General features: G+C 39.4%; 1 protein-coding gene across 1 annotated transcript; it reads left to right on the top strand.

Moving 5' to 3' along the window:
• On the top strand, nucleotides 5,875-15,580 carry LOC8067384 (myosin-1). The gene is made up of 23 exons (XM_002467001.2): nucleotides 5,875-6,727; nucleotides 7,508-7,609; nucleotides 7,704-7,847; nucleotides 7,925-8,075; nucleotides 8,156-8,183; nucleotides 8,747-8,912; nucleotides 8,990-9,053; nucleotides 9,163-9,176; nucleotides 9,269-9,353; nucleotides 9,560-9,663; nucleotides 9,762-9,900; nucleotides 10,770-10,888; nucleotides 10,986-11,138; nucleotides 11,220-11,309; nucleotides 11,688-11,765; nucleotides 12,644-12,802; nucleotides 12,913-13,116; nucleotides 13,207-13,412; nucleotides 13,492-13,627; nucleotides 13,821-13,950; nucleotides 14,057-14,203; nucleotides 14,292-14,371; nucleotides 14,510-15,580. Exons 1-23 carry the CDS (start codon nucleotides 6,296-6,298, stop codon nucleotides 15,167-15,169), a joined length of 3,591 nt encoding a protein of 1,196 aa, XP_002467046.1. The 5' UTR covers nucleotides 5,875-6,295; the 3' UTR covers nucleotides 15,170-15,580.

Here is a 16,897-nt window from a genome sequence, read left to right as displayed (position 1 = left end):
ATCTGCCACTTTGTCAGGTCCCCATGATGATGAACTGGACTTCTGGAAGCCTACTTAATTGTGGATTTGTGATCCCACGTTATCAACAGGGGCTCGAAACTCTATATTATTGCAAACTATCAACAAAAATAGAGTAATTCTAAACAAATTAAAAGCCCTTCATCATAGGGAGCTCGTGAGAAAAGTTGATGACCTCACAGCTCACGTGCTCAACAAACGTACCACCGAACATTATAGATCGGGCCTCCGGCGCATGCACAAGGCTGATTAATTACTCTAGATTGTGTCTGTGACTTGTGCTGTGGCCTGGCCACTAGAGAAAAGCGCACGCTACTGCACTAGTAGGAGGAGTATTAAACTCTGCCCACACGGTACCGATCGAGAAAGGTTGGGGTCGACATGACAAATATTCGCCATTTGGTAGGTGCCGGAAGGTTAATTAAACTATCGAGGTGCGAGGTGCTTTTGAGGAGTAGTATACAACATTTCTTTTCAGATCGATAACGATCTGACCAAACCACACCGTGTGTGTGATCCTTAATAGTAGTATATATGTATATAGTAACAAGATGACTAATTAATGCCATATATAATTGTGAACGACGTACCGGCCGTGCGTTCCAACCCACCTCCTAAACAAGTCTCTATTCTAAATCTAGAGACTTGATTAAAAAAATCAACTCCAACTCACCTTCTACTTGGGCTCCCATTTTCCATGTCCTCCTAAATTATAGTTTCAACCCCTCACATCTAGAACTCCCTATCCTACTTGTTTAGGAGGTGGGTTGAAGTTAGGTCTTAATTTAAGCTCCTACTTTTTTTATCATAGCATGTAAATAAAAATTAAGAGCTTAATTTAAGGACTTGGGTTGGATTAGCGTTTGTTTATTTAGGGTCTCTATAATTTGGAACCGACGACAACTATATAAGTGGTATGCTTGAAATGGAACAAGATCTTTTTGGATGACTGTGATTTCTGCACACAATGGTCCTGATGAACCATGTACACATATGGCCCAACAACTGCGATCTGAGTCACTTGGGATCATGTGGGCTCGGTAGCCAGTACATGAGTTTTCCTTCACGTGCTACTGTTTTTTTAATTACAGTCTTAATGGAATTCCTAAGAGTTTTATGAGTATTAAAAAAATTACTCCTTTTATTCCAAATTATAAGATATGTTATCCTTTTTAATATATACACATAGTGTATATCTAAGTGTATAGCAACATCTATCTATCTAAAGAACCCAAAATATCTTATAATTTAGAATGAAGGGAGTGCTAACTTAACAAACTTGCTAATGTGACATGGTACTAATAAAGAGAGATAACCAAAGTTTGATAGAAGTAAAATGAGTTTCATGGGATGAAATTTAGTTCATATCATTTCTAACACATTAGAGTCTTGAAAATTGAGGCATGAAACCTTTAGTGACACTGGGCATATGCGTGTTGCATACTTTCTTAGCATCCTGTCCTGCGTACGATAGACACATTTCATTACACCAAACTTTATTATAAGTGTGACTTTGACTTTGCTTGCCATATTTTTGTTCTGTAGTAACCATAGTTTGTCTAAGGTTAACCATAACAAAAATTAGACACGAACTAAACACAGGCGATAGGATAGTCAGTTGAACGAGAATGTACAACACCGCACATGAATCTTTGCTGGAAGTCATTTATCACTCCCTAGCTCCATCCCAAATTATAAGACTTTGACTTTTTTACTCTAAATGTGACCACTAGTCTTATTTAAAAAAATTGTGCAAATATAATTAAATTTAAGTTATTCTTAAAACTTTTATTAATAAACCAAGCCGCAATAAAAAAAGTGATATTTTACACAAACTTTCGAATAAGATGAGTGGTCAAAATTTATTTTAAAAAGTCAAATTTCTTATAATTTGAAATGGATTGAGTAGCGAACACCCATAGACCCAGTCAATTTTTTTATTTCTTTCTGAGACCGTGCTGTCCTTTGCCTTTGCTCCCACACATGACACATCCAAGTTTCTGAGCACATGAACATCGTGCATGCACATTATGGTTATGGTGGAGATCGATAAGAAGCAATCCCAAGTGAGAAGCTATCTTCCAATTATGACAGTGGAGAGTGGACCATTTGGAAACCTCAACCAATAATCCTAACTGCACAAGCCAACCTACAGGTGTGAATCGAAGTGTGCAACTTCCTCATAACGCAACACACCTATTTTCAATTATTCATGCATCCTCGCCATGACAAGCTGGCCATTTACTTATTTTTAGGGAACACCTAACGTTCTTCGGCATCTGGACATTAAACGCTGTAGGGTCTTCATTGTGCCCTGGTAAATAGCTGTATCGTTTTTTTTGCAGGTGTCGGCTAATTCAACCATGATAACTCCCTACCGAATTCGGCACGTGTGTCGTCCAACTGATGAACTGATTAGTGATTACACATTGTTTATAGAAAGGTGTACATGCATTTTTCCCTGTATGATAAGAAATAAAAAGGGGAAAGCCAGAGTGTTCCTTAACCTCTCAATGTTTTATTTTTGGTGCCTAATATTTGTGTCTAGATTCAGGCTCAGTGGCACCATAGCCATGTTTGAGACTTTCGATCATTTAACAGGTAATTTTTATTAACACCTACTCCCTTCCGGACCATTTTGTAAAGCGTCATGGCCCTTACTCCAGATATCAAGGCACGATCCTCCTCTTTTGCGGCGCACGCATAGTGAGAGTTTTCTGGCGTTGTTTCCAAGGCTGCCATATCATGTGGAATAAAATAAAATGAAATTTGAATGAAACACCTACTTTCGATGGAGAGTTTCATTTCATAGTTTCATAGACGTTTAATTCCAAGACTCATAGAGAGTTGGTAATCGTGATAAGAGAGTTTCATCTAGATAAAACTCATTTTTCTCTCTCTTCTTAAACACACCGCCATATAATCAAACTTCCTATTAACTTCTTGTGACCCGCCGTACAAAGCAATTGGTGCATGCAGAATAATCAAGGGAAGTGGCGTATAAAAAACAAGCTTGGTGCATGCAAAATGCTTTGTACGTCTTCAGTCACATAACCTTGGCCTTGTTTAGATCCAAAAATTTTATAGATTCGGGGACCGTAGTATTTTCGTTTGTATTTGATAATTGAGAGAATTGGTTGTGGGACATGCAGAATGGTGGTCATTTGACAGCGGACACTAGGAAAAATTAGATTGCTCAAAGACACTATGTTTCTTGTCAAATTTGTTGGCGGACACTACGTCTAATCAAACATTATTACAAAATAAATATAAAATCATATAAGTGTTAGAAAATTATACTATAACTTTTTTTACACTCTACATGATGAGAACTATAGTGTAAAAATATTCGTCTCATAAATTATAGGCAAACTGTGCGATTAGTTATTTTTTTTATCTATATTCAATGCTCCATACATGTGTCATAAGATTTAATGTGATGGGAAATCTTAGAAAGTTTTTGGATTTTGAGTGTAACTAAACAAGGCCTTAGAATGCTCAGCATAAAAGCTCATCAGTAATCCTAGCCCAACTAAAAAACATGGGAACGCCTTAGGAAGCTGCATAGAGGGAGTATAAGGCTATAAGTGATTGTGATTCCTCCATCCATAGTGTTAAACAAAATTGACCAAGAACTTATTAACTTCAAATAGAGGGATTAGCGAAATTTTAACCACACATGTCTCAAAGTTGTAATAAATTAAGGCTACAAAAAGAAATTCAAGCTGTAAAACAATCCATAACGTACACACGGATGCTTCGGTTAAATGGGTCCAATGAAACAAAAATAAAAAAAAATAATAATCAACAAACGGGACAGCTGAAATCAGCACAGGATTGAGCTAATAATAAGTGATTAATTAACAAACCAGTGGAAAGCATCTCCACATCAAACACGAAACCGCCCTCCGAATGAAACCAGAACAAGACCGACCATTTTGGACGGCACGGCCGGAGCTGATTACCGCTTACATCATCACTAGTACAATCGCCGCTTTTTTTTTTCGTTTTTTTTGAGAAGTAATCGTCCAAATTTGAATGGCCCGCAGCCTCTGCAAGCAACCAGCAGGCCACCGGCCACCGCCGTGCCCGTGCTGCTGTCAAGTGGCACACGGGGACCGGACGAGTGGACTCCTCCTCCCGTCCCGAGCCGCACATCGCGACCAGCCGGCTCTCCAGTCCCAATCCCAAATCCCAACCGAAGGACAAAAAAAAAAGAGAGAGAGAAAAATGGGCGAGGAAAACAAGGGAGCGACGACCTGTGCTGTGCCTTCCCGTCGCTCCTCCGATGGACATCCAGCGGCTGCGATTCAAAACAGGCGCGAGACGTTGGACGCCTACCCAGTCAGAGACGGATCGAGGTCCGTATTTGTATATTGCCTTGTTTCCTGACCGCCGCTCCTGCATTATTCCGCCACGTAGCAGTAGCACGTACTATACGCTAGCGAAGCAGGCCTCCGAAATCCTGGAGAGATCCAACTGGTATCGGCGTGGGTTTCGGAGCAAGGGAGTTTACACTCTTGCCCTTGATGCCAGTTGCTGCTGCTCAAAAAGCATGGGGCTGGCACGTCATTTCGCTGGGGCCGTTAACCGTCTCACGTGCTTTGGTTAGCACAACAGTAGTACTACCGGTCCGATTTGTGTTGGCCCACGTGTCATTGCAACAACAGTACGTTCGTAAAGTTGTGCCACGGACTGTAAATTATAATATTGCTCTGCCTGATGGTGTTCGACTGTTCGTAATGACGGATAAGCCCTTTAGCTGCTGTGGTAATTGCGGAGGCGATTTTCAGTACCTGATGGGTGTGGTTAAGCAACCATCGTAGTACTTGGTGCCTCTTCTCTTAGTCAGGACCAACCTACGACCCATGGCATGTGACTATGTGAGAGCTAAATATAAGTCCTAAGTAACATTTATTGTTTGGGGAGTTAGAGCTTGCTACTCTTTATTATTATTATTATTATCATCATACCTAATGTTGCCAACAGTACTCATCCCAAAATTGCATAGGTTATTAAGTGAGCAATCGTGTTGATTTCAGACACAATAGCTGCCTTGGCATTATTCCATCGACGAAAATTACGAGTCTATGTCCACATGGAAATGAGAACGTATAATACAGAAATGCAAAGCGTTATATCCTGTGGAGGAACTTTTTCGTTGTGAATCAACTAACATGAACTCTACTCTCTCCGTTCCTAAACAAGTGCACACCTCGCTTTTCTAGGGAGCCAAATACTTTCAAGTTTGATTAAGTGCATATATAAATAACTAATCATATTTATGATGTGTAACAAATATCATTGAATTAACATTAGAACATACTTTTATGGAGTGAACTTATTTAGAGAGACAAACAATATTATTCTCTATACGTGCCTGGTTAAATTAAAAAAGGCTTAGCTCATTGGAAAGCAAGATGATACACTTACTTTGAGACAGAGTGGTACTTACTACTTAGTGACGCCAAAGGTCCACCAAATGACAGTATCTTGCAAATTCTGCAGACTGCGAGGGCTATCCTGCATTTTCCAGTGCAGTTACGGCACACGGGCGGGCGCGCGCTCTTGGCGTAGCCGTTAGCGCCGTTAACTTGGAGCCCGGCAGCCGTTAGCCACCAGTGTCCCTGACTCGTGCTGCTCCCACTCGCTTTTTTCTGGATCTGACGGAGCCGCCGAATTACGTGCGCCATGTGGCCGATTCAAAACCTTCCCGATGCGAAGCAGCCTCCACCGCTCCACCCCCATTTAAATTTAAACAATTTTCTTTTAATAAAAACCACCTCCACGAAATTCGCAGGCCACCTTAATTCCCATTATTATTATTATTTTTTTATTCTCTTCTCCCGACCCAGCCCGCTGCGGACTGGGTGCTGCCTGCTTCCTTCCTTCCTTCCTCTCTCCTTTCTCTCCTCCAGCGACAGAGACAGGGAGGGAAGCAGAGGAGGCGTAGCAGCTGCGGCGGAGGCGGGCAGCCGCGGCCCGCGCGATTCGCGTCCGGGAGGGGGGGTCGGACTCGCGGCGCCTCTCTCTCCATTCCTGCGGTTGGCGGCCAGCGAGATCGGCTGTTATTTTTTTTCCCTGGCAGTTTTTGGGAGGTTGTTTTGCTGGGTGTGAGCGTGGATTGGCGACGGGCGGAAGGGGTTTGGGCGTGGATTTGAGACCGTCGGGGCGGAGATCCCGCGGGGACCGTCCTGCGGTTTCGTCGGCGGTCCGTGAGTTGGATTCCGGGCGCTGCGCTGCGCCTGCGCCGCCCGCCCGGCCGGCCGGCGAGACGATGGCGTCGGTGGAGGTGCGGTCGGTACGGAAGTCCGCGGCCCTGCGTGCGCGCGGCGGGCCCAGCAAGCTGCAGCCGGCGCGGTCCATGCCGCTCGACTACAGGTACTCGGCCGCCGGGGCCGCCTCGTCGCCGAACGGTGGCGGGCGCGGGCCGGCTGCGAACGGCGTCGGGCGTCGTGCGGCTGCGGCGGAGTCAGAGAAGGAAGAGGATTTGGTGCGGTTGGAGCGGGACGACGCGGACTCGCCGTACAGCTCCAAGGCGGTGACGGCAGAGGAGGAGGAGGAGGAAGTGGGGGAGAGAGGTGGAGGAGGAGACGAGGTGGATTCGGTGGCCGCGGCGACGCCAAGGAGATTGTCGCCGAGGGCAGCGGCGAGCCCCACGGAAGGCGACGCCAGGTGGAGTGACACCAGCTCGTACGGAGCTAAGAAGGTGGGCTGTCTCCCTTACATTTCTGATGCTTTTGAAATGTGGGGAGTGTTGGGGTTGGGAATTCAGAACATTGGGAAATTGTTTTGGTGAAACAATGGCAGATGCGATGCTGATCTGGTACTTTGATAGAGGGATATGTGAAACCAAGCGCTGCTATAAGCTATGCTAATCACCATTTGTTGCTTTGGCACGTTCAAAGGTGTGAATTTGTGCCCTTTAGGTTGTTTTTGCATGGCAAGTAAGATAATGCAGGTATCCTGAGTGTTTTACTTTTTTCGTTTCTATAGTTCCATCCATCTAGGTTATTAATGAATGGGGAAGTGATCTTTCTTCTATGATGGGAGCAAGGATATTTACCATTTTACTGCAAAACATGTTTTTCGTTCCATCTTGAAGGATTTAGACAAACTTTAGTGTTTCCTACTAGATTTTACTCTTCTAGTTAGAAGCATTTCAATAACTGTAGCATGTCAAAACCTACAGAAGCATCAGATTAGTTATTCAGATTTTATTTTTTGGAACACAGTTAACCAAATTTCCCATCTCAGGTCATGCCTGTTGGTATTCTACATGACACATTGCACCTAGTTACTATGCTTTCATGCCAACTGACTTTTTTTTGGAAGTGTGCAATGCCACACATAGTATCTAGTTGCTAGACCTCTGTCTCACATAGTATCTAGTTGCTAGACCTCTGTCTTTTCAAGCAACTTGCATTTGGACACCTCTCCTCACTTGGATTACAGCGAGAATTTATATTCTACCCTATATGTGTTGCAGAAGCATAGAGTTTTCTGTCAGCTTCCGAACGGTGATTGGGCATTATGCACAGTACTTACAACCTCTGGTGATGAGTCCGTTCTAAAGGTTTCTGAAGGAAAAGTAAGTTGCAGATTTCTTTCTGAGAGAGTCCGTTCTATAATCACTGGAAGGCTGGAAGCATCATCATTTGACCCCCCTCTTTTCCCTTCTCAAGGTACTGCGATTGAAAACAGACAGTCTTCAACCTGCAAATCCTGAAATTCTTGATGGAGTGGATGATCTTATGCAGCTAAGTTATCTAAGTGAAGCATCAGTACTATACAATCTGCAGTACAGATACTCCCAGGACATGATTTATGTAAGCACTGATATGATTTTTTTTCTTTTTATTGAGTTCAATTAATGGCTTTATTATTGATATTTATCGTGCTGTAGACTAAAGCAGGTCCAGTTTTGGTGGCTGTCAATCCTTTCAAGAAAGTTTCATTGTATGGTAATGAGTACATTGATGCATATAGAAATAAATCAATGGACAGTCCACATGTTTATGCAATAGCAGATGCAGCACTTCGTGAAATGAAAAGAGGTCAGTCCACAAATGTTGATGCAACAATCTTGGTTGTCTAGCTAAATTTGTGCCTAACTAAGTGCTCTATTCCTTTTCAGATGAAGTCAACCAATCTATAATTATAAGGTGGGTAATTTTTTTAATGAGATATTCTTAGTGTAATATACCCTGTACTTTGATGATAAATGATGGTAAATAGAGTCAAGCCTCAGAATGTTTTCTTTTTCAAGATGGCACTGTTTCATTTATACTAGTTTTCCCATCAGCTGAACTGAAGAAATAGTAACCTGTCCATCCAAGTGTATTTTACCTGTGTTGTGCATTAATTAAGTTCAGATCCTAAGGATCCTGTTGAGAGGATTAAAAGATGCGTTGTTTTTTTGGTTTACTAGAATCATGATGTGACTGGTCTTCAAACTGATGGGATAGGCATTGGCTCATGTACCCTTTCCATTATGTGGTTCACTTGACTCAAGAATTTTTTTTGGATACATCACTTGTCTTGAATATGAATATATATACATTTCATGTGGTAGAAATATTTTACTTGAGGGCCCAAGTTAAAGTTTGTTTTCTATGTTAGTTTGCTCAGTTCATTTGAGATATTGATTGCTTAATATTCTAGTAGCAGTGCAGTACCCTTATTGATTATGTGAAGAGGTGATGCCATTTTTATTCTTTTGATACAGTGGTGAGAGTGGAGCAGGAAAAACAGAAACCGCAAAAATTGCTATGCAGTATCTAGCTTCTCTTGGAGGTGGAAGTGGTATTGAATATGAAATTCTTCAGACCAATCCAATACTCGAGGCTTTTGGCAATGCAAAGACATTGAGAAATGATAACTCAAGTCGTTTTGTAAGTTTTATTTTTTTTCTTGTGTGTTCAGTATACTACACCTTCGAATGAAGACCAATCCTTATTCTCGATTGCAGGGAAAGCTTATCGAAATTCATTTCAGTACCACTGGAAGAATATGTGGTGCCATGATTCAAACATGTATGCAGATCTATCAAGTCCCCTTATGTATCATTAATATTTGCTGGTTTCATATTAAATTTCTAACTATGGTTGCTTAATTTTTCTGATTATCTTGTTGCATGAACAGTTTTGCTTGAGAAGGTAACTTCTAATCTTATGTTTGTCCTTTGAAAAATAGACTGCTATATCATTTCACAGCTATTAGCCTAATATGCCTTCTTTCACCATGGCAGTCCAGAGTTGTACAATGTGCAGTTGGTGAGCGATCCTACCATATATTTTATCAGCTGTGTGCTGGTGCACCTGTGTCTCTAAGAGGTAAATAATCTATTGATTATGGTGTCATCTGATTATATCCTTCAAGCAATTCTGACGTTCTATTTTAGAAATCGCTATTATTTGTTTTTCTCATTTTCCAGCAGCGATTGTTCCTTCATAATTCTTAATGGAAAATCCACGTTCCTCACTTTTCCTCTGCATAACCATGATTGGATCATATAAATTTCTTTATGTTTTTTATACAGAGAAGTTGAATTTGAAAAAGGTGGATGAGTACAAATATCTTAAACAGAGCTGTTGCTATTCAATTGCGGGTGTGGATGATGCCCAAATGTTTCGAACTGTGACGGTACACTGTTTCTACCTCATTCTACAAAACAAGCTCTTTTCGTGTGTGTGTTTTCTGTCCTTTGCTCCTGTCATGTTTGCTGATTTCTTCTATTTTAGGAAGCTATGAACATCGTTCATATCAGCAAAGAGGACCAAGAGAATGTTTTTGCAATGGTCTCTGCTGTTCTATGGCTGGGGGATGTCTCATTTACAGTAATTGACAATGAAAGTCATGTTGAAATCATTGTAGATGAAGGTAAAATTTCGTCTGATCTTCACTCAATAACTTAGTGTTCTTCTAACGGTCTGAATGTTTCTTCATCCCCTCATTGTACTAATTTTGTTGTCTGTCATTTCCTAGTTTTCATTTCAGCAAATTTACTTTAGTTTCTGTTTGTTGCACATCATTTTGAATAACACCTTTCATTTGATTCTGTTCTACCTTGTTTTATTTGTGGTTTCAGAATCCTGAAGTTTGAAATTGCTCCTTTACAAAAATTCTAATAAGATGTTTTACAATTGAAATACTGTTTTTTACTATTGTGGAATTTTCTGATTTATGATGCCCTGCTTTCCATTGGAACTTCAAGATTTTGGGAAACATCTAGTGTACAAAACTAAATTTTGCACTATAGTCTTGAGCTATGAGGTCCTGTATTAAAAGCTATCCTGATTTTTTTGCTACGGTCAAGACTGAGCAATAGCTCAGTTTGTAGATGCTCCATTTCAGAGGCTGCCCACCCAAGGTTGAACCTTGGTGTTTCTAGGTTGTGTGAATACATTCCTAAAGAGTTTTTACCCACCACATCAAACTAGTTCCTTATCAATAAACCTTCTGAGATTATTTACTACTAGGGAAAAAAAATCATGATAACCGCAAATTTGGCGTTGCGAATGTAGTCCATATGTTTGACAGGTTGAGCCTCAACACAGAACTGTTGATATATGATTAGAGTTTATTTTTGTCAGGATGAGATTTGCTGCAACAGAGTGCATGTGCATAAAACTTGTTTCAAGGAGTCTGCCAAATGATGTTTTGGAAAACTGAACACAAATTAGCAATTGGTATCACAACAAGGCACTGCTATGGATTTTTTTTTTTAAAAATGTCCTATTCTATTGCAGCTTCAAGAACGGTTGCAGAACTTCTTGGCTGCAGTATTGAAGATCTCAATCTAGCTTTGTCAAAGCGCCACATGAAAGTCAATAATGAAAACATTGTCCAGAAACTTACCCTTGCTCAGGTTTGTTGCTTATAAACTTATGGTAAACTATCAACCATAGTTATAGGAAGTACTATAATTTGTATATCTGATGCATCTACCCTTTTTAATATTTCAGGCAACTGACACAAGAGATGCTCTGGCCAAATCAGTCTATGCCAGTTTGTTTGAGTGGCTTGTAGAACAAATTAATAAGTCTCTCTCAGTAGGCAAGCGTCGAACTGGGAGATCAATCAGTATTCTTGATATCTATGGCTTTGAGTCATTTGATGTAATGTACCTTTCTTTTTTACCTAAAGTCGTCATATATTAAATTGCATATAGTTTACTCGTGACATTATTTCATTTGCAGAAGAACAGTTTTGAACAGTTCTGCATTAATTATGCTAATGAAAGGTTGCAACAACATTTCAATCGTCATTTGTTTAAGCTTGAGCAAGAGGTAAGTTATTTTTCATGTTTCATACGTGCAGAATCTGTTTTCTCAAGTTGCACTTCTTTTAATCAATTGGTTAGCATTAAAAGGTGTGAATTTTAGAACGATGGTTCATTTATTATGTCATGAGCTTTTTTTTATTCTTAAAGCAGCTTTGTTTCTTTGTTACATCCATCCCATGCTTAATTATGTAATTTTGAACAGTATTTTATCACAAGCTTATTATTGTGCTTCTTTTGGGTGTTCTAGGCAGAAATGTGGAATGTGCTTCTAGAATCTTCTAGTGTTATCTAAGTGGAAAATGGTGTACATGAAATGCTACTTATTCATGCTATTTTTTAATACTGTCAAACACTCTAAGAATCAATTTGTTTCTATGAACAGGAATATGTGGAGGATGGCATTGACTGGGCAAAGGTTGACTTTGAGGATAATCAAGACTGTTTGAGTCTCTTTGAGAAAGTATGAGCCACTACATTCTGTTCACTGATGTCACTTGCTAACGACAATATGGGCCCACAAATACTGCTTTAAGATAAAAAAAACTTTTCCTATTTTATTTCACAATAAGCAAAGATAAGTGCGCCTGCTAGGATGCCTAGTCCATTATTGATGAGGAAAAAAAAGAAAAAAAATTGTTGACCTTGTATGCTTTCTTTTGGCTGAAAAGTATGGTATATTAGAAGATACGAAGTAAAGATTTGTTTATCTAAAATAATACTTGTCAAAGTGAAATTTTCTTGGAAGAATGTGTCCAAATGGCTGGGTGGGTTTGTGCGAGGTTTCTTGACCTCTTGTACTATTTTCCTTCTGAATGAAATGACATACGGCTCTCTACTTTGTTGGAGAGAAATACAATGTGTCAAATGGCTGAAAGCTAAGTCTATGATTTTGGAATACTCCACCCTGCAGTCTGCAGATATTATTGTTAGATATAAGTTGGTTCTATGGAGCTTTGCCAAAACTTTGGTGGATTTATGGACCTGGACAATATTGCAAAGTAAAAGGAGTTACTGGCTTCTCAAACCATGATGGTAAAGCAAGGTTATGGCTTAGAGACAACATACATAGACCTGATAAATGTTACAAGTAAAATGACTGATATATCAAACCAAGAGATAAGGCAAGAATATGGCTTAGAACCATATTCTTATTAAATCAATTAGACTTGGACAATTCATACTTTTTTTTTTCTTATTGTTTTTCATAATTTCATTTACAGGATCTGAAAACCTTGTAAAGTATCCTAATTTCTCTTGCTTTGTATATCTTGCAAACTTGACCTGCAGCCATCTAGTAATATATATATTCTTGCTGTCTAACATTCTTACTTAATACAGAAACCACTGGGGTTATTGTCTCTGCTGGACGAGGAATCTACTTTCCCCAATGCCACAGATCTTACTTTTGCAAACAAGCTTAAGCAACATCTTGACTCGAACTCTTGCTTCAGAGGAGAAAGAGGCAAGGCATTTGCTGTCCGTCACTATGCAGGAGAGGTTGGATATTGCTATACATTCACTGTTACTTTTCACAGTGAGCAGTAGTTTGCTTTCTTTCATCTTTGTTTTACCATTTATCATCATTGGTTCTTATTCTTGATAATCAGGTGGCTTATGATACTTCGGGTTTTCTGGAGAAGAATAGAGATTTATTGCACATGGACTCGATTCAGCTCCTTGCCAAATGCAAGACTTCTCTGCCAAAAATGTTTGCATCTAAGATGCTAGTTCAATCAGATAATTCTATGTCTGTTCCATATAGATCTAGTGCTGCTGATTCTCAAAAACTAAGTGTTGCCATGAAGTTCAAGGTGTATATTTTGCACTCCCAGAAAGAGCCACTCTGCTAGATCTTGATTGAATCAGAACAGTTTAATTGACAATATGTGCAATTTTTGCAGGGTCAACTGTTCCAACTTATGCAAAGACTGGAAAGTACAACACCACACTTTATTCGCTGCATTAAACCAAATAATTTACAACTCCCTGCAATTTACGAACAAGGACTTGTGCTTCAACAACTTAAATGCTGTGGGGTTCTTGAGGTTGTCCGGATTTCAAGATCTGGATATCCAACAAGAATGACTCACCAGAAGTTTGCTCGGCGGTAAGTTGATACTCTGAACAACTGCAATAAATTTCTGCCAACTTGTTTTAATACGAAAGTTAATACTTAATTTAATCAGGTATGGCTTTCTTCTTCTTGAGGATGTTGCATCCCAAGATCCACTCAGTGTTTCAGTTGCAATTCTTCATCAGTTCAACATTTTACCTGAGATGTATCAAGTTGGCTACACAAAGTTGTTTTTCCGAACTGGCCAGGTTAGTTGTTCTATTTATTCAATTTGCTGGTACTGGCCACATTAGAAACTAAAGCTATTGCTTTCATTACATGTTTATAGACCATTCATTGTCCTGGATTTTTTATCTTTATATGTATGCGCTACCTTTTTATTTGCTAAGCATTTGGTGAAAATAATCTTGTGTTACTGTGTCCTTTGATATTGGGCTGAAGATTGGCAAACTTGAAGATACTCGGAATCGTACTCTGCACGGTATTTTAAGGGTTCAAAGCTGTTTCAGGGGGCATCAAGCCCGTCATCATGCGAGAGAACGAATAAGAGGAGTTTTGGCTCTTCAATCATGTAAATTCTCCTTGATTCCTATCTTGACATATTTTACTTTTTATTGTTGAATTATTCTTCTTTAAGTTTACCATATGGAATGGACCCCACCCTTCTTAACTTGCAGTCATTCGTGGTGAGAATGCACGGCAAATTTATTCCTCTTTGTCGAGGAAACATAGAGCAGCAGTTATTTTGCAGAGAAATGTGAGATGTTGGCTCGCAAGAAGGTATTTCATAAAACTCCGGAAGGCCTCGGTAATAATACAGTCTGGTACGAAGATTCTTGATCCTCCTTTTATAGAAGTTCATTGGAGGGAAGCGATTATCTGACACACTGTTTCCATGTCTTCCTATTATAGGTATTCGTGGCAGTCTTGTTCGAAGATGTAATGGAAATATTGATCTAATAAACGTGCTAAGAGAGTTTGAATCAAAACAGGTACAATAAGTGTGTGTGTGTGTGTGCCCTATGTTGTGCCACCGGCGGTTATATGCATGACATCCTCCTTGGAATGTGTTGCTTCATTCTTAAATAATTGAAACTGACCTGAGTTTTACATTATTAATATTCTTTCAGGAGGCAGAGGGTGACCAAATTTTGATCAAGGCATCAGTCCTGGCTGAGTTACAGAGGCGGATACTAAAAGCCGAGGCCACAGTTCGTGAAAAGGATGAAGAGAATGAGATGCTTCATCAGCGGCTTCAGCAATATGAAAACCGCTGGTTAGAGTACGAGCAGAAAATGAAAGCTATGGAGGAAATGTGGCAGAAGCAAATGCGTTCATTGCAATCGAGCCTTTCCGTAGCAAAGAAGAGTCTTGCTCTAGATGAGACGCCTAGGATGTCAGACTCATCAGTGGATCAGAGCTGGGAAAGCAATGGGAATCATGTCAGTAGTGGGTCTCAGCTGGTGCCACGCACTGGTGGGCGTGAAATGAACGCTGGCCTGAGCGTCATTGGCCGCCTAAACGAAGAATTCGAACAACGGAGCCAGGTATTTGCTGATGACGCCAAGTTCCTGGTTGAGGTCAAGTCTGGGCAGGCGGATGCCAGCCTAAACCCAGACATGGAGCTCCGGAGGTTGAAGCAGAATTTTGACTCGTGGAAGAAGGATTTCAGTGGCCGCATAAGGGAGACAAAGGTGATCCTGAACAAGCTCGGGAATGGCAACGAGTCATCGCCCAACTCTGTGAAGCGGAAATGGTGGGGCAGACTGAACACCTCCAAGTTTTCGTGAGTTTATTATGATTGATTGGCAATTTGTAGGTGTACCGGTATTTTACACGCCGGTGTGGTTCTAGCTTCCTAGAGTATCTATTCTACGGGTGTTGTGAAAGTCCAGTGTGTTGGACTGGATTTGTGTTCCGTGGAGGGCGAGTTGTATAGTTCTTCCACAAGGGCTTCCTTTGAGGGGTCAAGGACCACTGAATCGTGATGTAATTACTTGCTGATGAAGTAGTTGTCGGAGGCGGAAGATTGTGAGATTGCTCACTATTCCACTATCCTCATGCTTTACTTTCAGCCTGTTGTAGATTAATAGATTTAAATGTGGCATGGTGTAACATATGTAATCTTCTCATCATCTGATGCCTGTGTAAATTAGATACTTGTTGCATTTCGAAATGTAAGGTCGCGGTAACTTTTTTTTTAAAAAAAAAAGTCTACATAATCTCTCCAACTATGGGGCTGTTTAGTTGGTGAAAATTTTTGGTTGACTACTGTAGCACTTTCATTTGTATTTAACAACTATTGTCCAATTATAGACTAACTAGGATCAAAAAATTCATCTCGCAAATTACATGTGAATTATGCAATTAGTTTTTTTTTGTCTATATTTAATGCTCCATGCATGTACCAAAAGATTTGATATGACAGAAAAGCCTAAAAACTTTGCAAAATTTTTGGGAATTAAACAACCCTTGTATAGGGTGGACTATTTCACCCCTAAACTATAAAACCGGATATTCTATCCTGAACTTTACAAAACCTGCCCTAAGCAACTTTACAAAACCTGCTAAATAACCCTCTAAGCAGTGTTGGACGGTAGTTTGGCTAGAGCTGAGTGATTTTGTTTTTTTATTCTAGCTATTGTTTTGAAAAATCATACAATTAGTTATTTATTTATTTATATTTAATGCTCTATGCATGTGCCACAGGATTCAATGTGACGGAAAAGTCTAAAAACTTTGCAAAATTTTTGGGAACTAAACAACCCTTATGTAGGATGGACTATTTTACCCCATAAACTATAAAATCGGATATTCTACCCTCAAACTTTATAAAACCTGCCAAATAACCCCTTAAGCAGTGTTGGATGGTAGTTTGGCTAGAGCAAAGTGATTTTGTTTTTTTTTTCTTTTTTTTTATTTCAGTTATTTTTTTTGAAAAATCATAATAAATCACAAAAAATCATAAAATAGAAAAATCTAATTTTGCTAGACTTTCACATGAGTAGATACATACAGTGGATATATAATATGGTATGCTTTAGTATAAATTTTGCTATAATTTTAAGTCTATGATTTTTTTAATTAATTGAAATAATTTATAACTGCAGCTTCTATGGTCCAATTGTAGTTAAATTTTTATGGCATACTAACTATTGTATGCTTGAACCATAGTACTAGTTTCATACTCATTGGATCATGTATAACTTAGTCATAGATTTATTTAGGTTTATACTTGTTAAATATATACTTTATTTATAACTAAGTTATACATGATCCAATAAGTATGAAACTAGTACTATAGTTCAAGCATATAATAACTAGGCCACCATAGAAATTTCACCATAATTATACCGTAGGAGCTATAGTTCTAAATTATTCTAATTAATTATAAAAAACCATAGATCTAAAACTACAACAAAAACTTTGTACTAAAGAATACTATATTATATGTTCTTGTGTAGATCTACTCATGGAGAGTCAAATAAAATCGTATTTTTCCTTTTTATGATTGTTCT

The sequence above is a fragment of the Sorghum bicolor genome, chromosome 1 (genome assembly GCF_000003195.3).
Source record: "Sorghum bicolor cultivar BTx623 chromosome 1, Sorghum_bicolor_NCBIv3, whole genome shotgun sequence".
NCBI lineage: Eukaryota > Viridiplantae > Streptophyta > Magnoliopsida > Poales > Poaceae > Sorghum > Sorghum bicolor.
This window is presented reverse-complemented; position numbering and strand designations above follow the sequence as displayed.

Bases quoted from the DNA above. Each gene is read 5' to 3' on its own strand.
- LOC8067384 (XM_002467001.2), top strand. From the start codon at position 6,296: ATGGCGTCGGTGGAGGTGCGGTCGGTACGGAAGTCCGCGGCCCTGCGT. The intron at 12,803-12,912 runs GTTGGATATTGC...CTTGATAATCAG, and splicing joins TCCGTCACTATGCAGGAGAG to GTGGCTTATGATACTTCGGG. The intron at 13,951-14,056 runs GTAAATTCTCCT...CTTAACTTGCAG, and splicing joins AGTTTTGGCTCTTCAATCAT to TCATTCGTGGTGAGAATGCA.